The 22287-nt window shown below is 38.5% G+C and overlaps 1 protein-coding gene across 2 annotated transcripts in view; it reads right to left on the reverse strand.

Moving 5' to 3' along the window:
- The window catches only part of macrod2 (mono-ADP ribosylhydrolase 2), a 452466-nt gene that overhangs the window by 16630 nt on the left and 413549 nt on the right, over positions 1-22287 (reverse strand). For both annotated transcript variants that reach the window (XM_058058340.2, XM_058058339.2), the window contains 4 exons: positions 12897-12935; positions 12445-12489; positions 9908-10042; positions 9213-9281 (listed from right to left, as the gene is read on the reverse strand). In XM_058058340.2, the coding sequence (XP_057914323.2) occupies positions 9213-9281; positions 9908-10042; positions 12445-12489; positions 12897-12935 (288 nt within the window). The remainder of the gene's footprint in view (positions 1-9212; positions 9282-9907; positions 10043-12444; positions 12490-12896; positions 12936-22287) is intronic.

The raw sequence follows: 22287 nt of genomic DNA on the forward strand, positions 1-22287 counted from the left end.
CACATCTGCTGCATCTCTCTCCACTAGCTGATAAATTCTCACTCTGTTCAGAGTTTATTCATTTGCCGTTTTTTTGTGAAGCAAACAGATGGGCAGAGATAAAAGAGCTGATTAGAAGAGGAACTTCAAAAGGGAATGAGAAAAAAAAAAGGGTGTCCCTGTTGCACAACATGACCCCTCCCTCTTTGAGGCAGACTCGCGGGCCAGAGCGATGACCAAACATCCTGCCATTTGTGCACTCTGTGGCTCTATTCTCCATTTCCACAGCGACTTCAAGCAGACTGTGATTGGGTTTTGACATTATAAAAACCATAAAAAACAAATTCAAATCCAGCATCCCCATATTAGCATAACAAGTGAACACAGGGCGTCAAAGAAAGTTTAGAGCGAGAAGCGGAGCCAATAGAATTCAACGCTGCATGAATGGAGAAAAAAGATAAAAACTATGAGTCGTCTCCATATTCCAGATGCCTCAGCAGGGTTTCTCAGTATGAAAAGCTATAAATCACTCCCAGAGGAACCAGTCCCGACTGCCAAAGGTTAATTGTGTGCTGTCTATAAATAGATTTATGTCACTACTGTCCTATTGCTCCCAGAAGCTTTGTAGCTTGTCAATATTGTTGCCAAATTTTGTTACTTTTTGAATTAAAACAGACATTAAAAATAGATACTGGTATAAGTCATTTTCTTCTCATTGGAAGAGTCTATACCGCTATATTGGTATATAAAAAATATTGCCCAAACCTAGTTTCTTTCAACGTGAACGCCTGGTCTTTTACGTTTTTTGAGCAAGAGGCAAAAATAGGTGATGACACAAGGACGCAATAGAAGAGATCATGTCCTGTGCAATTTGAAGCCAATTTTAAGCAATGGCCACAAAGTGGCAGAAGTGCATTTGACAAGAGGTCAGCGTGGCTCTTTTCCATGTATTAAAGCACTCTACAGCAAGGAGGTGGAAAGTGGAAAAGCATGGAGGAGTGTAGCGTGCAGAAGGTTACACATTAAAGGGAGTTTTTAATACATGCAGACACACACAAACGTGCGCACACACAACTCAGTTCCAAATGTGAAAACTGTAAATAGTTAATGTCTGGTAGTGAATGAGTTAATAAATTATTGCTGTTTCATGGTCAACTATGGCATATTATTTATTATTCAGAAAATATTGAAAGAAAAGTCATATGTAGTATTCTGGCCACTTGGTGTCAGTAATGTTACACTGATGAGACTGATGTTTACTGTGTTGCATTACCTTCACATTGTATGGAGTCATAACATAGTGGGAAAAAGTTGTCTCTTTTCTGTGTGGAAGTGGTAAGTTTTTGCTATTTAATTTGACATTCTTCCACACTCTGTTTGAAACATTTTAAGTTTAGAATAAATCATTTGGAGAGGCGAGTTGGCTCTGTAGTTTACTATGCCAGCGGTGGCCATGTCTTATGTCTCTACAGTGATCTTGTGGCCTGTGCTTGGTGTTATTTCTAAAGGCTATAATAATGTTAAAAACTTTTACAAAGTCATAAACTTTGAAAAAAATTTAGTTTATTAATATTAAATCCTCCTCTGTCACGTCTGGACTCAATTAAATGTGATAAATGAGGGATGGCTGTATAAGACGTGAAGCAGAAATGTTTACATTACATGTATATAAGTAGAAATAATCATTATTATTATTATTTTTACAGATCATTGTGATTGTATGACTGTACATTTTTTGGTATTGTTGTTTAAAGTTACTTTGCCATACCTAAATGTTACATAAAACAAAAACATATCTGCGTGAGATTCATTTTTGCATAAGAACAACCAAACACCCTCACTGTGCTGTGATAGTTGAGTCTATCTTGACATCAATAAAAAGCCTGCTGGATTTCCGGTGAGCCTTTTGTGTCAGCTTGTTGTTGTACTCCACATAAATGTTACCACTGAAGGAGTCAAATATAAACTGAATCAATAACAAGCTCTCACATAACACCAGCAGGCTTGAGAATAAAAGTGATTCTCATAACAGTTGTTCAAGGGAGATTCATGGTGCCTCCGTTTTTTGATGCACTCTTTTATTGTGTGGATGGATTTTACAAGCAGGGGAAATAACTACATGATGAAGGTGTGTGTGTGTATGTGTGTTTAGTGCTCAGTGACATTGAGACAATAAGCTCTTGTAGAGTTTCAGTACTCATTGAAACCGCCCAAGAGTCAAGAGTCGGGAATTTCCAGGAACACTAAACCAAAGTAAGTCAAGGGAAGCGTTGGAAGTGACGCTATAGCAGCCTTGAGGCTATTGTCATGGCAGGCTGGGTGAGCCTTTGTCTCCATCCTCTTCCTCACTATCTCCTCTGCAAGGCCCCCTCTTCCCTGACTTTTGAATGCATTACAGGCTGCAACCAACCATATCCTGGTAGAGGCCCAACAACAAGCACATAGCCAGTAATGAGGTCCTTTACTTCTGGAGCTTGGTCATACATTTGCCTCATAGCGCTTTACAATATGCATGGTGCATGGCCAGACTTTAGTATTTTTTCATGAGAATTGCCATACATGTTTGCATTAGCTGTGTATGTGAATGGACAAACATCAATTTTGTGTTTATGTGAGTGAGAACTGCCAGTTATAGTATCTGCATTATGTGTACATTTTAAAATGCATACATTATTATGTAAATACATGATGTGTGTATGTGAATGGACAAACATCAAATTTGTTGTTTATGCATGAACTGCCAGATATATCTGCATTATGTGTGCATTTGAAAATGCATACATCTTTTTGTAAATACATGATGTGTGTATGTGAATGGACAAACATCAAAACATCATACATTTCCCTCATAGCTCTTTACAATATGCATGGTGCATGGCCAGACTTTTTTGCATTTTTTCATGAGAATTGCCAGACATGTTTGCATTAGGTGTGTATGTGAATGGACAAACATCAATTTAGTGTTTATGTGTGAACTGCCACATATATCTGCATTATGTGTGCATTTGAAAAGGCATACATCCTTATGTAAATACATGATGTGTGTATGTGAATGGACAAACATCAATTTAGTGTTTATGTGTGAACTGCCACATATATCTGCATTATGTGTACATTTGAAAATGCATACATTATTATATAAATACATGATGTGTGTATGTGAATGGACAAACATCAATTTTGTGTTTATGTGTGAACTGCCAGATATATCTGCTTGATGTGTGCATTTGAAAATGCATACATCTTTATGTAAATACATGATGTGTGTATGTGAATGGACAAACATCAAGTTTGTGTTTATGTGTGAACTGCCAGTTATAGTATCTGCATTATGTGTACATTTGAAAATGCATATGTGTGTATGTGAATGGACAAACATCAATTTTGTTCTTTATGCATGAACTGCCAGATATATCTGCATTATGTGTGCATTTGAAAATGCATACATCTTTATGTAACTACAGGATGTGTGTATGTGAATGGACAAACATCAATTTTGCGTTCATGTGTGAACTGCCAGATATATCTGCATTATGTGTGCATTTGAAAATGCATACATCCTTATGTAAATACATGATGTATGTATGTGAATGGACAAACATCAAGTTTGTGTTTATGTGTGAACTGCCAGTTATAGTATCTGCATTATGTGTACATTTGAAAATGCATACATCATTATGTAAATACATGATGTGTGTATGTGAATGGACAAACATCAAACATCATACATTTCCCTCATAGCTCTTTACAATATGCATGGTGCATGGCCAGACCTTTTTTGCATTTTTTCATGAGAATTGCCAGACATGTTTGCATTAGGTGTGTATGTGAATGGACAAACATCAATTTTGTGTTTATGTGTGAACTCCCAGATATATCTGCATTATGCGTGCATTTGAAAATGCATACATCTTTATGTAAATACATGATGTGCATACGTGAATGGAGAAACAGCTATATATTTTGCCTTTTAAGTGACTTCCCAGACATGTCTTTGTGAATAGACAAACAGCGAGCCAGAGATACATTATGCGTGTACATGAATGGACAAAACATCTACAGTATTTTGTGTTACTCTCAATTACCAAATATGTTTCAATGAGGTGTGTACATGAATGGACAAACATCTCTTTGGTGTTTATGGTGTTGCCAGACATGTTGCATTATAGGCCACACGATAGTTGAGTGGTTAGCATGTTGCCTTCACATTCAGGAGAAGGTTGGAATCTAACTCAAAGGGCTCTATTTTTGTGGTGCAGGGTAGGGGAGCGTGGGGGCACCCAACAAACGACCAAATAATATAAAAAATGTCTCAATCAGCCGTTAAGTAATTCCTTTTGTTATGGGGCAGAGGTGAGCTGAAGCCTATCCCAGCTGACTCTCTGACAGAAAGGTAAACGTCATCTTGGATTGGTTGCCAGTCAGTAAGAAGTTATAGAAAAACCCAAAACCTTCTCACTAGTTGTTGCCAGTTAAAATTATGTTGAGCATCCAACCCTGTTTAAGAGGGATTTTCTATGGAGAGTGCAGAGATCAACTTTAATAGAAAGTAGGAAAGTGTCCAACATGTATACTTTTAATATTCAGTCATTGTGTGCATGGTGCTTATTTATGAGGAGGATTCCAGGAGGTGGGTTGCATTTGGAAACATTATCAGATAAATAACAAAACCTATTTATGCTTCTTTTTCAGCAAGCATTATTATAATATGTGAAGGAAAAAAACTTGCTAAAAGTTTGAGTTGTAAGAATGATGATGCCGCACGTGTACTTACTGGGATTGAATCTACGCTGCCATTAAATCTTACCTTCGGAGCAAAGACAATAGCTATTGACTTCTAGCGGAGAATCACAATGCATGAAGGAAAAACAATTTCTGCTCACAACTCACATTTATTTATTCCTTGCTTAAGGCAAAGAGCGTCTTACGTTAATTTATGGGTGTTGCATGAGCTTATTGAAGCGGGTGCCCACTCACAATTCAGCAGAACAAGGATGAAGAGCTACACAATAAGAATGCAGCCTCGATTTCCATTTTTAAAGTATGTTATGAATATTCATAAATAAAGGATGATTGGATTCTGATTCAATTTGGTGAGCCTTTATAAGCACAAATATCGGGCTAAGAATCTCATTACTTGCATGTGCAAGGTGATATTGAATACATAGAACTCAAATAATACAGCCCGCACCTTCATTTAAAATACAAATATTTCCACTGTCCACCATCTTTCATATCTCTTCTCCACATGAATATTCCAGCACACAATAAAACCCCTACATTGTTGCATTACTACTGTTTGCTCATGTATATAGCTTGCATAAATGGGACTCATTCTGCTCAATACTACACAAAAGTGCACCAATATATGACATGTTGATGTCAAATGTTGATAAGAGAAGCTCATCAGTACCAAAGCAGCGTCTGCATGTGAAATTATAACATCAAATTAATAGGCAGCAAAGCTTTTTTTTTTTTTTCATAGTAAGTGTAAGCGAGCTGGGACTAAGATGTTTCGCCGTGAAGACACTTCTATATGTGCAATAGTCAGCTGTGTTAGAACAGTGTTAAGTGTTAAGACAGTAGAAATGTGTAAATGCCAAACGAGGCATTTGAAATGCTAGTCACTCCTCGCAAGGTGGGATCAATAGCTTTTTGTTATGACTGTTTAAAATAACTTAAAAGTGTTCACGGGCATCTTTACCTGGTTGGTGCCTTCTAAATTTGGTAATGCTTTGTTTTTATTTCAAATTTGATAATCATATCTATTGGTTTGAGTGTGGTGTCAGTCAAAAGTTCAACTTTCAGCGTTGTTTATGTAGTCTGTTACACATTCATGGTAACCAAATTCAATGAATTAATTAGGAAAAGGGCGGCACGGCGGACTAGTGGTTAGCGCACAGACCTCACAGCTAGGAGACCAGGGTTCAATTCCACCCTCGGCCATCTCTGTGTGGAGTTTGCATGTTCTCCCCGTGCATGCATGGGTTTTCTCCGGGTATTCCGGTTTCCTCCCACATTCCAAAAACATGCTAGGTTAATTGGCGACTCCAAATTGTCCATAGGTATGAATGTGAGTGTGAATGGTTGTTTGTCTATATGTGCCCTGTGATTGGCTGGCGACCAGTCCAGGGTGTACCCTGCCTCTCGCCCATAGACAGCTGGGATCAGCACCCCCACGACCGTCGTGAGGAAAAAGCGGTAGAAAATGAATGAATGAATTAATAATTAGGAAAATATGGACATGGAATATGAACAAAAAATGTCTGCAGGGTTAGTGTATTTATGGAATATAGGCTTGGTGTAGACTAACTATCTTACTGGATTACATTTACTGGCTTATTGTCAATGTAAATCAACCTTTTCCAAGAATGGGCATGTTAAACATGTTCCTGTACACTTCATATAGTATGTAGGTTTTACAATACAGAAAGCATATCATATAATTAATAATATCCCAGTTTGGATTGTGATCAATTTTAGACTGTAATTTGATTCATTGCTTATTCTTCACATCATCACGAGTCCTTTTATTACTCCTTCCAGTGACCAAGATCTGAACTACGTCCATCAGCAAAGAGCCTAATTGCAGATTTTAAAATAGGGTATTTGCTCTGGAGCCATTTGTCATGTGATCAGCTGGTGATAAGCCTGGCTCTGCATGAGATTCAAGATCCGACACAGTTTGGATTTGCGAACCGAGACCCTGCTACTTCACACAAAATGCAATCGGCCCGCAATCAGGAATGACACCACTGTTTACTGCTTGACAGTGCCACCCCCACAGCCATCCACAGTAACCCCTAGCTGTGACAGACGATGGCAGGCTCAGTCCAGACACGATCAATGTGGTGGAGTGTAGCTCTCCACTGATGGAAAGGCTTGTAGTATTTGCGGGACGTATTCCAATGGCTTTTCAGAGAGGATGGAGGAGGCTCTCTCAGACAGATCTATCTGGAAGGTTCATGCTCACACTAAATTAATTGAATGTCACTCAGAGAGAAGGTGAAGTTGTGAGAAAATGAGACGAGAGAGTGACTCGGACCTTTGTCTTAATGCAACGGTGGTAAGAGAAACTCCACTCAATTTATCCTTCGCTTCATTTGTGGCTATGAGGACCAAATACAATTAGGACTATTCTGAGACTTTCTCCTCAACCATGCTGTGTTGATAAGCAACAGTGTCTAGCTGAGGCTACAATATTTCAGCAAGAAAATGAAGAAAGTTCCAATCCTCTTGCATGAAATGAGGACACCCTATGCTAACTATTTGAGCAATTTAAAAATAACAATCACAACACTGAACTGCAGTACATACTGCACACAATTTGTTTATAGACTATAATCATCATATATAGTGTGTGTGTGCAGGAGTATGGATAATGTACAGTCATTCCTTGTTTATCACAGTTACGTAATTGGTTTCAGACCCAATCATGATAAATGAATTTATGCCAAGTAGAATTCCTTATTTATAAATGGAATAAATTCATAGTACAGGCATAGAAAACCTATTTACAACCTTTTAAGTACAGATTTAAACACTATTAGAGCCTTCGAGACATGAACTAATATCCCTATAGTCACCTTTACACTCGTTTTACTCAAAATAGCAGACATAATTACAGAAAATAAAACATAATATACGTTAGTATTGGAAGAGTTCCTTTTTGTTTGTAATTTACAACCTTCCAAGTGCAGATTTAAACACTATTAGAGCCTTCGAGACATGAACTAACATCCCTATAGTCACCTTTACACCTGTTTTACTCAAAATAGCAGACATAATTACAGAAAATAAAACATAATATACCTTAGTATTGGAAGAGTTCCTTCTTGTTCGTTCTTTTGTTTTTTTGTATTGTAACGTTCACAGAGACTGTGACGCTCCCTGTTTCCCCACAACAACACTTCCTCTTCCCTATCCTTATCCACCAATAACATCAACAGGTTGTTACTGTAACATTACTGGCACCTAGTGACCCGTGTAAAATACTACATATCAACATGTCTTTCAATGTCTTGTATTTGTATGTTACTTCATTCAGTCATTTCTATGCTGGCATATGCAAGCCAATAATGCCAAAAGGCCAAAACTGCATAAATTTAGCTTAAACGGAAGCCTATTATGCTTTTTTCACTTTTCTGACGTATAAATGTTGTTAGATTGTTGTATTATCATGTTAAACGATGGCAGTTTCAGATCAGTTTGAGACAATGAGCTATGCGTATTTGGAAGTGAGCCCTGAATGTTTGAAAGCTCCACCGTTTTTCCAAAGGCTCACCGTGACTTCCATCCAGCCGGTGAGTTTTTTATATGGGCATGCCTGGGTACAAACTGTGTAAGCTGTTAGTTAGCTGTACAAGCTGAGTGGGATCAACCACAGCGCAGTGAGCGTGTCCGGAGGCGCGTCATGGGTGGAATAAATAAAAACAGATTGTTTTGGAAAATCAGCTGGAATAGGTATAGATTCTGGAAGATCTAGAAAGCTTCCAGTGCAGTTTATCCTGTGTAGCTGCTCTATCCACAACTCAATACAAAGGGCCGAAAATAAGCAAAATACGTCCCCTGTCAACATGCATATTTAAAAAAATAATTATAGACCCGGGCGGCACGGCGGTCTAGTGGTTAGCACACAGACCTCACAGCTAGGAGGACCAGGGTTCAATTCCGGTTTCCTCCCACATTCCAAAAACATGCTAGGTTAATTGGCCACTCCAAATTGTCCATAGGTATGAATGTGAGTGTGAATGGTTGTTTGTCTATATGTGCCCTGTGATTGGCTGGCGACCAGTCCAGGGTGTACCCCGCCTCTCGCCCGAAGACAGCTGGGATAGGCTCCACCACCCCCCGCGACCCTCGTGAGGAAAAAGCGGTAGAAAATGAATGAATGAATGGACGAGCAGTTAGCATGTTGGCCACACAATAAGGAGATCTGGAAGACCTGGGTTTGAATCTCTGTTTGGGCATCTCTGTGTGGAGTTTGCATGTTCTCCCCGTGCATGCGTGGGTTTTCTCCGGGTACTCCGGTTTCCTCCCACATTCCAAAAACATGCTAGGTTAATTGGCCACTCCAAATTGTCCATAGGTATGAATGTGAGTGTGAATGGTTGTTTGTCTATATGTGCCCTGTGATTGGCTGGCGACCAGTCCAGGGTGTACCCCGCTTCTAGCCCAAAGACAGCTGGGATAGGCTCCAGTCTATTGTGAGTCTGATAACATCAACATTTTACCTTCCATCTCTACAGTGGACTTTCCTGTGTCTTCATCATCTGTCTTTGTAGTAGTTTGCGCTTCTTCAGCTGCAAAAAAAACAAAAAACATTGGTCTTATTGGTCTTATATTCACATAACGGTTCATGTGACTTTAATCACGATGTGTTGATCAGCATGAAGCCTAAAGCCTATATAGCCTAAAATATGACAAATATTTTAACAGTCTGTGATTTAAGCCATTAAGGTATACTACGATATGGACAAAACGATTAAGGAACCTGCTATCACATCCACACAAAGTAAAATGTGTTGTGCTGCTTTAAGAGCTTCAACTTTTTGTGGGTCAATTCACTTGTGAGGTCACTGATTTTGGACCTGAGGAAGGGTCTGCTGGCTCACAATCAGTGGTCAGGGCTCTGCACTTATTCTTCCACAACAAACTCAACCAAGTGTGCCTTTATGGATCTTGGTTGCACTGTGGCACAAACATGCTGGAACAGGAAATGGCGTTTCCCAACGTGTTAAATAAAAGCATGGAATTGTCATGGTAAGATCCTTAATAGAACAAGAGGGGTGTCCCGTTACTTTTGACAGTATAACTAAAAAAAAAAAAAAAACACATGAAAATGACACAGAACCCTTTTAAAAATAAATTGGACCACAAAACACTTTTAACAGTAATGACATTTAATTAAAGATACACTTTTAAGTACCTTCATCTTTATCCTTGCTGTCAAAAGTCGTGTCTTCATCATTTTTATCGATGCTGGTGTGATCATGTTTGTCTTGGCTGTTATTTTGATCTTCATCTCTCTCTTGACTCATCATCTCATGGCCCAAATCTTCATCTTGATCAACATCAAAATACAAAAAAAATAATAATTAAATCTGTCACATCGTCAAATGAGGACCTCAACAGTTCAGTTTTTAATACGGCTCAGATTATCTGGTTCATTTATTTACATTTTCAGCTACCGTCGTTTTATATAAACATTTGTTTGGTGAGGATGTAGCGAATGGGAATTAGAGTACCGGTACATGGAATTATGGAATGCCATGATAGTGGTTAAACTGAACGACTTTGTAAACAAAAGGGAAAAGTCAGTGGTCAAAGGTTGCTTTTTTGAATGCAGTCAAAAGCTGTTTAAATATTCCCACAATGGGGCTATGACATTCACCATAGAAACCATCATTTCTCTGCCTTCATTCATGTTAGCGTATGCTTGCTCACGAGGCTAATTTGCTGCTCTCAGTCTGTAGCCACTCACTAGTAGCCCCGCCTCCGCAAAAAGAGGAGGGCTCACTCTCTCTGTTTATTACACTATAGAACCAATGCACACAGACAGATGCAGAGTGAACCCTCCTGTCATCCGGCCTGTGGTACAGAGACACGAGGAGATGATTATCGACATAGTTTGTTTTAATCGATTATCATGACAGGTCTTGAGTTTTGTCTTTCTTTGTATGAGAACCTAGCTATGATAATGGTGACATATATTATAATGTTTATAATGAAAACAAAACATTTAATTCCATTATTTATCTACATGATACATTTACTGAGTCTAGAAAAAGTATGGGATTTTGAAAAACATATTTTGAATTTTTAAACTGTACTGTATTTTTTTTTTTGCTCATTGTAGCTCTTACCTTTATGTTTGCGTCCCACAAGAAGGTAATTACAGATCTAAGGCCTTGGATATCGACCCAGGGATGCATTTACCACAACACTCTTATTGAATATCTACAAAATTCATGTTTGGAGAGAGACTGTGTGCTCCATCTGTCAAAATGTTGTCAATGGAATGGGATTTACATAAAAGAAAAGAAGCAAGGCGATGCTTTCTGACAGCAATGCAAATCCTGAATGTTAATTATATAGGGAGGCAGAAAAGTTCAGAGAAAAATAAATGGTCCTTGCTCTCAGTTAATGGTTGCTTTTTGTAACACACACGCACATGCAAGAAGTCTATGTGAATACACATAAGCCTCTTTCAGGGGCTGCTGGACCACATTTATATAAACTTGTGCATGTATGAGTTCTTGAATAGGGTCGGGTAACGTTTCCCGGTTCCAAATATTTACTTTTGCCTGAAGGTAAACAAAAAATGTGAACAGAATATTAATGTATATAATTCAATTTGTGTGGTATCTTCTAGCTTGAATGACATTTATAATATAGTACATACTTTTGTACAAACATATATACAGTGATGTGTGGCGACCAGTGCAGGGTGTACCCCACCTCTTGCCCAAAGACAGCTGGGATAGGCTCCAGCACCCCCGCGACACATAATAACCGCACATAAACAGTATGTTACACCCGCAAACAAAATAACTGCCCACAAACGTAATACAAATCTGCAGCTTTGAATGTAATAATCCCGCAAATGTAATAAATTTCCCACAAATGTAATAAAATTTGCCCACTGCAAACGTAATACTAAATTTCCTGCAAATGTAATAACTATCACATTTGCAGGAAATTATTACATTTTGTTTGTAGTTACAGTATATTATTATATGTGTGATTTGTGTATATATGGGGAATAAATAATCAAAAGAAATAATAAAATATAATAATAACAATAGTAATAATAATTTTATTAAAACAATTGCAATTATCACAATTATGTTATCTTTTTTAATTAAAAATAAATTATAATTTAATAATTAAAGATTCCTTTAATTCTTTCAAATGATACTCTGAATAATATTTTTTCCACATAAAAAAAGAAAAAAAAGAATTATCTTGTTAAAATCCTCAAAATGACATCCACACCTTCTCCCTCATTAAAAGAAGAAAGAACAAACAACAACCACAAAGATCATTATTTTGTCTCATATTACATTTGTGGGAAGTTTATATATTTACATTTACAGATTTTCACTATCCCACATATGTAATAATAATGTGGGTGTAATTCAGTATTACGTTTGCAGTGGGCAAATTTTATTACATTTGTGGGAAATTTATTACATTTGCGAGATTATTACATTCAAAGATGCAGATTTGTATTACGTTTGTGGTTTATTACGTATGTGGGCAGTTATTACGTTTTGCGGGTGTAACAGCGGTAGAAAATGAATGAATGAATGAATGAATATATACATTGTCCCCTCGTTATATCGCGGTTCACTTTTCACTAACAAACGGATGAATGACAGAAGTGAGAATCAGTCTGTTGTGTTTGTGTAGTGGAGTAACACAACCCCATAAATAGAGGCTTTGTTTAAAAGTGTACCATACCTGGGTTCTGACTCTCCATCACCACATCTTCAATTCCTTCCACATCTAGAAACAAGAGAGATCCAGAAAAAAGTACAAAATATTTGTGCCTGGAGTGAAACTCAGATTTCGATATCACCTCAAACAGCTTTTTCATTCCATCGCTTTATGTCGCTTTGTCTTTGTACTGCAGTGTGAGAGCAATGGAACCACAAAGGCATGCATAAATTAAGTGACAAAAAGAAGGGGGAAAGAATGTCACTTCCAAAGCCATACATAATTGAGGGATTTCTTTGTTTCATGTGTCTGTGATAAGAGAACTTTTTTTTTTGTTGTTGCAGTTCTTGCATGTGGAATGGAAAGACTGAAATGGAGCGAATAGTAAATTCAGTTTTTGATGACAAATGACATCAAGAAACACTGGCAGAGCCAAGGGGCTGTGAGCATGTTAATGAACCATAAAGTGACATTACCATTGTCACCCTCGTCTTCATCACCTGCTTCCTCCTTTCCTAGAAGGGGAAGAGAACAAAAGCATGTCACACACAAACCATGGAAAACAAAACAGACAAACGATCGCAACATTTTCCCTAGATAAATGATTCATGTTGTGAGCATGAGCATCACCTGAAAAAACCCCCAGAAACTTCCTGTGTGTCACAGTCTTAGACCATAGACATGGTAAGAGATAAGATAAGATAAGATATGCCTTTATTCGTCCCTCAGTGGGGAAATTTGCATTGCACAGCAGCAAGAGTACAGAATCAGTTAAGCAGTACAAAATACACAATATAGAAAAATAAACAATATAAACAACCCAAGTATTAACAAAATCAACAGTTTTTCCCAGAGTTATATACAATACAGTATGTAGATAATATGAAACGAGATGAGATATATGACTAGTCTATACACTGAGATCTTGCTAGTGAGTTAATATGAGGCATTATGGAAATACTTCACATAGAACTTAGTATATTGTATTTAGAGCCCTTAATATTGCACATGGAGGTTGATCAGATATTGCACAGTGAATGCGGTCTGGAGTAACTATACTAACTATAAAAGCAAGTATGGTATTGGTTTTGTTTTTTACAAACATGCAAAAGAAATTATCATCAAATATTTGGATATTCACACTTCAACTTATCAAAAACGGAGAGTAGTCCTACTCTTCTGTGTACACACTCCATGTAGACATGTTGAATTTAAACATAATACACGCCTAAACATACTTCGAATAAAGTAATACATTGACAAAGCTCAACCAGGCAGCTTTTGTTGATATTACAGGCTTGTGTGAGGGTTGCAGGGGGTGCTGGAGCCTATCCCAGCTGTCTTAGGGCGAGAGGCGGCCAGTCAATCACAGGGCACATATAGACAAACAACCATTCACACTCACATTCATACCTATGGACAATTTGGAGTCGCCAATTAACCTAGCATGTTTTTGGAATGTGGGAGGAAACCGGAGTACCCGGAGAAAACCCACGCATGCACGGGGAGAACATGCAAACTCCACACAGAGATGGCCGAGGGTGGAATTGAACCCTGGTCTCCTCGCTGTGAGGTCTGCGCGCTAACCACTTGACCGCCGTGCAGCTGTTTGACCAACATTCATTCATTCATTCATTTTCTACCGCTTTTTCCTCACGAGGGTCGCGGGGGATGCTGGAGCCTATCCCAGCTGTCTTCGGGCAAGAGGCGGGGTACACCCTGGACTGGTGGCCAGCCAATCACAGGGCACATATAGACAAACAACCATTCACACTCACATTCATACCTATGGACAATTTGGAGTCGCCAATTAACCTAGCATGTTTTTGGAATGTGGGAGGAAACCGGAGTACCCGGAGAAAACCCACGCATGCACAGGGAGAACATGCAAACTCCACACAGAGATGGCCGAGGGTGGGAATTGAACCCTGGTCTCCTGTGAGGTCTGCGCGCTAACCACTAGGCCGCCATGCCGCCCAATAGGAAAATATTAATTGTAGTATTGGAGGTCTTTAGCCTTAAGAGTTGAACTGACAGAATTGCTTGGTGGAACTTTTAAAAACAAAGTTGACATGTCCAGGAACAGTTGTTGTTCTAAACATCCCAAAACTCTGCTAAAACAGAGGACATGTTCATGCACGAGTATGTCACATTTCATCATAAATGAATGAACAGAGGGCTGTTGTTGTGCATGTCTCTCCCGATAATGAGCTTGATAACGCTTCTCCGGCAAAGTGTACATTTTCTGACGAGCTGATACAAATTACTTCCATAACAAAAAATTCTCTACCCCAGATATACCGCAAGTATTACTTTTGGGTAAGACCAGGAGGACAAGCAGATGGTGTGCATGTGTGTGTGGTACTGGCTCGGCATGCAAATTACTGTGTCTTACAGCTTTCGCAACTTTGTGTGATTGCGGATTGTGAAAAACACGCATTTGCATATTGCATTAATTGAATGCATATGTATGTTTGTCAATGGACAGCAGCAACAAAGAGATTTCCAAAACATTTCTTAAAGAGCAACGTGAATATGTCTCGTCTGTTTTTCACATTGTTATTTTATCTAATTTGAGATTTATTTGTACCGGGCTTATTTTTATTGATGTGGTGCAACAGGGAGAATAAGGCGCATAATGTATCTTAAATGGAAGCAAACATTACTTTTTTCCTCGCTACTTTTAGTGTCCATGTAATTTGTTGTTTAGTTTACTAGCTAAAAGCAGTAACCACTTATTTCAGGTATTTATGTGTTTTTTTTAGATTAGAGGAAGCTGATTGATCAAGCCTTTGGGGTGCTATTACTTATACAGCAGTGCTTCTCAAATAGTGGGGGGGCATGGCGAGGTGTCAGGTAGACCAATGAGAGGCAGTGGGGGGCTTTCAGTATTAATTCTTCATTATGCTACAGCGTCACAGCGCTGCTTTCAGTGACGCCGCCTAGCTCCTGCCCCTCGAAAACCTCAGACAGTGCTTTAAAAATTAACACTTGTACATCAAAATTTTAATGTATATTTTATAGGTACTTTTTGAGTGTTAGGTTGCTGTGTGGTGAGTTTAATGTTGTTTGTAAGATGACGCGGTGAGTCAGGCTGTTATAGTGAGTAATGACCTCTTGAAAAATGTAAATGTATATTTTATAGGTACTTTTTGAGTGTTAGGTTGCTGTGTGCTGAGTTTAATGTTGTTTATAAGATGACGCGGTGAGTCAGACTGTTATAGTGAGTAATGATCTCTTGCAATTTACAATGTATTGGCAAGCCTGTGGTGAGTTATATCATAACTCATGATTGGTTCCAGTCAAATAAAAAGATGCCTGGTCCTCAAAGACTGATGTTTGACAGTTTATACACCGGTGGCACAATCATGTCTTCAGTTTCTTGTTCATTTGAATGCCTGGTACAACTAAAGGTACCTTTATTTGGACAAATATGACTCCAAACATGGCTCATAAGAGTTTAATTTTGTGGCAGTACAATGCTATATTTATTCATGTAATTGATTTTGGTTATTATCAAGGACACCATGGAAGTTGCTAGATATCGGCTCTTAAATTAAACTCTTATGACCTATTTTTGTAATCATCATTATATTTGTACTTTTATACCAGGAATTAACATGGATCAGTGAACTGGAGAAAACAAAGGTGGTCTAATAATTTTTTCCATGACTGTGTATGAACAAATAGCGTTTTTAATGTACATTTGGTGGGCGTTCACAGGATATATAGCCCAACATTTGCAACAAAAACGACTGTTGCATTGCATGATAAGTAATCTGGCGCTGCACTGACTAAACTAAACTGTATCAGCACCCCTGGAATGATGTGATAATAGGACAGGATTGTAATAGCACTTTAAATGCAATTCCTAATTACTGACCACAGATGAACAGTTAGGTGTTGTTGTTTACATAATGAATAATAGTGACCATTACGATTGCAGACTGTGACTTATATATAAATAAGAGGTAGTTTGGTTGTGACATCAAATAAATGTAATGTTAGGCACTCTTATACATGTGTAAATGAATGACATGTAGGACAAAGTGTGTAAATGAAAGCCATGACACCAATAAGAGAACATGCTCTACACAATGGCTATTGTGCAGATGCAATAATTGCTTTTTTTTTTTAACAAGCCGCAGAGAGAAACCATTTTCCATATCTATGCTATTTTGCCCTGCACCCAGAACAATAAAATGGCAACCTCTATTAAATACACAAAAAAAGTCTAGTTCTAGCAAGCACTGCGCTGAATGTTTGTGCAAAGTGCCTCTGTCCATCACGCAGAATGCTGGTGACATGCAGTCGATGAAAATCCTCTCTATTAATCATGACTGACATTTGGAGATAGAGCCTCATACACAGAGGGGCAAAAGAATACTTGAGTGGAAATGGCTGAGGTCAAAACATGAGTTGAAAATACCCCCAATGACTGTCATAATTGTATAAAGTGATGCCAAACAACATGTCAGATGTGGCAAGAGGTTGCATTCAAGTTTATTTGATCATTCATATTTGGCTTATTGAAAAGAACAGTCTTCCATTTGCAATAATGAATTCTCCGCTCACGCTGCATGACAAAACTTCCTATATATAGGGCAGCTGTGATTTATAATGGCTCTAAGATTAGTAGCATTAGAAGGGTGTCTTTCCACAATGTAAACCTCCTTGCAATGCTACTCACTCATGTATTACAAACAGCAGGTGGCAGCATTGTCACAAGGTTCCATTGCAAACATTAAGTGTACTTAATACTTCCTATTCATGCTCCAACATACTTGACCAACTGCATACAAAAAGCCTACCATCTCATATCTACCCTTCAACACTCAGCATTAATGATCTGGCCTAAATTTCATTTTTAGAAATGTCAAAAGGTGAGCATCCACATAAAGGTGTTGTGTTAAAAGACATGTCTTACAGGCATGTACATGATTTATTTACATCAACAGCACGGGTTAAGTATTACAAGGACATAAAGAATTTAGAAGTTGATATGCAACCTCCCTACTGTGTCCTACTTGACCAGAGTGGTTATCTTACATGATGGATCTGGTACTCAAGGAATGAATGGAAATCAAACACATACTTCCCACTGTCCTCTCATCCACCTCGTCTATTAAAGTTAACTGGAGCAAAGAAAAGAAAAATTTCATGAAGCGTATGTCATCTGGGATGACCAAAAGCTCACTTTTTGCATGTGTTGGTCAGCAGTGGCTGAGTGCTGGCCTACTCAGCGTTATTTATTTCTATGTAGCATTCATGCTCGCCATTCCTCTCCTCTCCCTCAGCCTTGTTCCCAGAAACCTTAGCAATCCAGACAAACACATTCAGCAAGACATTGATTTCTGGCTCAAGGTTCACATTTTATTGTGCCCAGTGACACCCACTAATCTCACTAATACCACCCTGATGCCAAATAGTAAATATTGCGGGGCTGCTCGCCAATTCAGGTGATGCTTCTATTGCAAAGTGTGGATGTCAGTACATCTGTGAATGCTTGCGTGTTGGCTTAGCTACTTTTGAAACACAAACATGTAATTATTGTCTTGTATGTTCCATGAACAGAAGGATCACAGAGAGAAAAATAAATAATATCAAAATGTGAGCTTGGCTATTGCATTACAGTTGGAGTTGTAGGTTTGTTGTCATTAAAGGGACAATTCAGATTTTTTGACATGAAGTTGTATGACACCCCCATAAGCAGCAACTATTACAATTTTAAAAATAAACATTTTTCATGCAATAATGATTTTATAGAGCAGATTGTGCAAGAAATGTACATATTCTTAATAATTACGAGTCTACGATTCCCTTGTTTTTTCCTGTCCACGCTGTGCAACAATGGCCTGTTGATCCCAATGTACAGTGAAATATGGGCAGCTCTGATGGTGCAAGTTTAATGTGAAAAATCTGTCTTACTGTTGACGTCATCTTTTGCAGAATATATTTAGAAAGCAAAAATGGTTGTATTTCAGACTCCGGCATGTTTTAAAATAGGTTAATTTTAGCAATTTAAGGTTAAAAACAAGAACATGTTGTAAACATTTTTCATGCAATAATGATTTTATAGAGCAGATTGTGCAAGAAATGTACATATTCTTCATAATTACGAGTTAAACTGAATGAGATTTGTTGTTGCATTAAATACATGTCTGTGTTTGCACACACATAAGTACACACAGTGTCAGAGAAGTCGTCCACAATTAGCAGGAAGAGGACGGGATATATCGTACGTTGGAACGCTATCAGCCCCACCCTGACAGACAGCAACTTTAATAGCTTCTCCTGAGTTTGTGTGATGTTTTGGGGATGTTCTGAGATAATTAAAGTCAGTATGACAGGTATGTTTATTCGGTAAATAGCATCTGGCTGCTGGACAAATTAGCTATTGTGGCTCGCCTGCACTTGTTGATTTGGGACTGCAGTTTGATTGACACTTCTTGTGTGCAGGTATATTTGCTGTTATTGCTAATATTTATATTTAGTTGATAGGCAAGTATAGTTGGTTTCAGGGCGAAGGAATGGTGGTGTGTTTGTTTCAAATGCCAATATTCAAAGAAGTTACATATACTGTACATATATATAAAATAACAAATATGTAAATAATTAAATGAAAATAGTATATATGAGTTCATATAGCAGCTGATGTTTGTGTTTAGTTTAGTGTTCTCTCCCTCCACGGAAGTAACACTATATTACTCCTCTAACTAGTATATTTATATATGGAGTGTGTACAGTGGCTAAAAGCCTCTCATGGCTGACCCATGGGGGGGTGGGGGTGTGGAGCATGACGTCCCTGAGGACCGTGATGGATGACACAGAGGCATATTGACAAGCACTCCACCAACGCCACCGCAAGAGTGTAATTTATTCAAAAGACAAAGACTGCACACATCAACAGCAGCCAACATACGAACCGCGGTAATGACACACGTTGAATTCCGTTTCCGAACGGAAGCATTTGGTGCCGAGAGGAGACTCATGGATGTTGAACTCAGCAAAGCCGACATCTCCCCTGCTCAGCGTTATCGTGACATCTGAGTGTTTTGTATGATTAATCCCGCCTAGTGCTACATCGGCACCTAACCTTTTTACAGTGGAGGCACTACGAAATCATTTCATTCCCTTCTTGAGCGAGAGGTTGTCTCAAGGACTGAGTGTTCCCATGCTAGAAAGCTGTGCCAAGGCCTTTTGTGAATGGATTAGTTACTATTAAGCTGCTGGGCCTGATAAATTAGGATTTATAAAGATTATTACAAAATACTTATGCCCTCCTAATGCTGCTGATTGAATTTGTGACTCATATTGAATTGCTGCAGCGGGATTCTATAGAAAGGTATGTTGAAAAAACAAGCGGAAACGACTGCGCCTTGTTTAAAAACACAGAATTATTGACGCCCTTGAAGTGACTGTGCTATCTAGTCCAGTCTCTCACAATCAGCGAGATGAGCCATGTCCCCCAGAGAAAACAACCATGACTGCTATCTTTAAAAATTCCCTGCAACCTTTAGGCTCGAAGACAAATGGATGGTGTACCATTTTAATTGCCTACTAACACCCTCCAGTGTAAGAATCTAATTATCTTTGGTCCATCGTATCGGAGAAGCCTATAATTGTTTCAATATTACACATCCAAAGGGGCTGAAACTGCAGAATAGCCAGATAATGGCTTCTTAAACAAGTTTGCCTGCAAGAAAACATTTGTTTGAAAAGGACCAAGCTTCATGTTGTATTCATTCCCCCAAAGAGGAACCTGGGACTAGTGAATCGTAGCCATCAGTTGTGCTTGTTGAACAAGAAAACATTTCATAAAAGCAAAATATATATATTTTTTATGTACACACACAATCTGGTGTTGAGATAATTAATGGCACTGTGAGACACATGAAACAAATCGTCCACATCAGGGGTCTCAAACACGTGGCCCGCAGGACACTAGTTTGAGGCCCCCGTCTTGATATGAAAGTTTAATGTTAGTGCGGCCCGCGCAAGTTTGATATGGAGGCTGTATGGTATCATGTACCCAGAAAAAATTATTACGTTTGATTAATGTTCATGTTAAAGGTTAAATAACTGTTAATACTGTTGATTTTAATCTGAAAAAAATTATTTGTCTAGCCACCAACTATATATGGTTTCCTAAGTTTTATGATTTGCCGTTTTATTATTACTATTATTATATTTACTTATTACTGATTGATTGATTTTCTTTATTCTTGATTTGTTTATTTATTTATCATCTTATTTTGTGTAGAAAAATAAGATATTTGACAACACTGGAATGTTTTATCAGAGCTTTTCTTGTAGAAAATCGGAATCAAAGTAAAGTTTATTCATTTTTCCATTTTTTTGTTGTTTTTTAGGAAAACCTGATGCGACCCAGTCTCACCCAGACCCTAGCTCCAGTGGCCCCCAGGTAAATTGAGTTTGAGACCCCTGGTCCACATTATTTGGTATTCCTACATAAAGATACAATACAGCAGCTGTATTTATTGCAAATTCCAGGAGATTTCATTCCACTTAGATTAACTCCACTAAGTGTGTTTTCTGTTGAAGAGAAAAAGTGTAATAGTGTTGCATTTACTACAATATAATAGCGTGTAACTACATTGAATATCCATTATAGTATGTACTAATACATTGTTGTCTCACCTAGTGGTTAGCATGTTGGCCACAAGGTCAGGAGATCTGGAAGACCTGGGTTCGAAACTCAGTTTGGAGATTGATCCTGGGTACTTCTCCGGGTACTTCATTTCCACCCACATTCCAAAAACATGCATGTTCGGTTAATTAGAGACTCTAAATTGTCCATAGGTATGAATGTGAATGCTTGTTTTTCTATATGTGCCCAGTGATTAAAAACAAGCCAAAAACTAATCAAAATATTCATTCATTTTCTACCGCTTTTCCTCACAAGGGTTGCGGGGGGTGCTGGAGCCTATCCCAGCTGTCTTCGGGCGAGAGGCGGGGTACACCCTGGACTGGTGGCCAGCCAATCACAGGGCACATATAGACAAACAACCATTCACACTCACATTCATACCTATTCATACCTATACCTATGTTTTTGGAATGTGGGAGGAAACCGGAGTACCCGGAGAAAACCCACGCATGCACGGGAGAGCATGCAAACTCCACACAGAGATGCCCGAGGGTGGAATTGAACCCTGGTCTCCTAGCTGTGAGGTCTGTGTGCTAACCACTCGACTGCCATGCCGCCCCTAACCAAAACAAATGCTGACAAAAACCATGATGGAATGATGTTCAAAATATTGAACAAATTGATTGACAGAAATTAAATCCACAATTTTGTCAAGTAGATGGGTGGGAATATCGATTCACAGCTATTTTAGTTGTGTTTGGGAGAGGAGGTGGGGTATGCCTTAAGGAGGAGATCCAATCAGAGCGACTCTCTTTGTGAGGTAGGGCTAGTGGATTTTCCACAGCAAAACCATACCATCTGCTGCAATATTGTAACAAGTTAGTCGCTGTAATATGTCTACACTTGGGAGAAAGAGCATATTAGACATATGGACGCATTTTATGTTTTGAAGCTTTGAAGAACAAGACACCGTATACATTATGTGAGCAATTAGAGAAGTGACAATTTGCACAATTTATTTCATGTTATGTTTCCTGTTTTTTTTTATTGCTGAGATTGAGCAGAGCTGCATTGCAGGTGCATGACGGCAGATGGTAGCATAGTAAGGTCTGTCTAGTAGGCATTTTTATGATGAAAATGTATTATGCTTTGGAACGCATATTATAGAAGCCAAACTCTTTACTTAACTGCCCCCCAGCAACTAGCTGGAACTACTTTCCTCAGCACCGGAATCTTAAATCGAATCTTTTAAGGGT

Source organism: Doryrhamphus excisus, linkage group LG20 (assembly GCF_037039965.1).
Source record: "Doryrhamphus excisus strain RoL-2023G ecotype Guam linkage group LG20, RoL_Dexc_Guam_v1.1, whole genome shotgun sequence".
NCBI lineage: Eukaryota > Metazoa > Chordata > Actinopteri > Syngnathiformes > Syngnathidae > Doryrhamphus > Doryrhamphus excisus.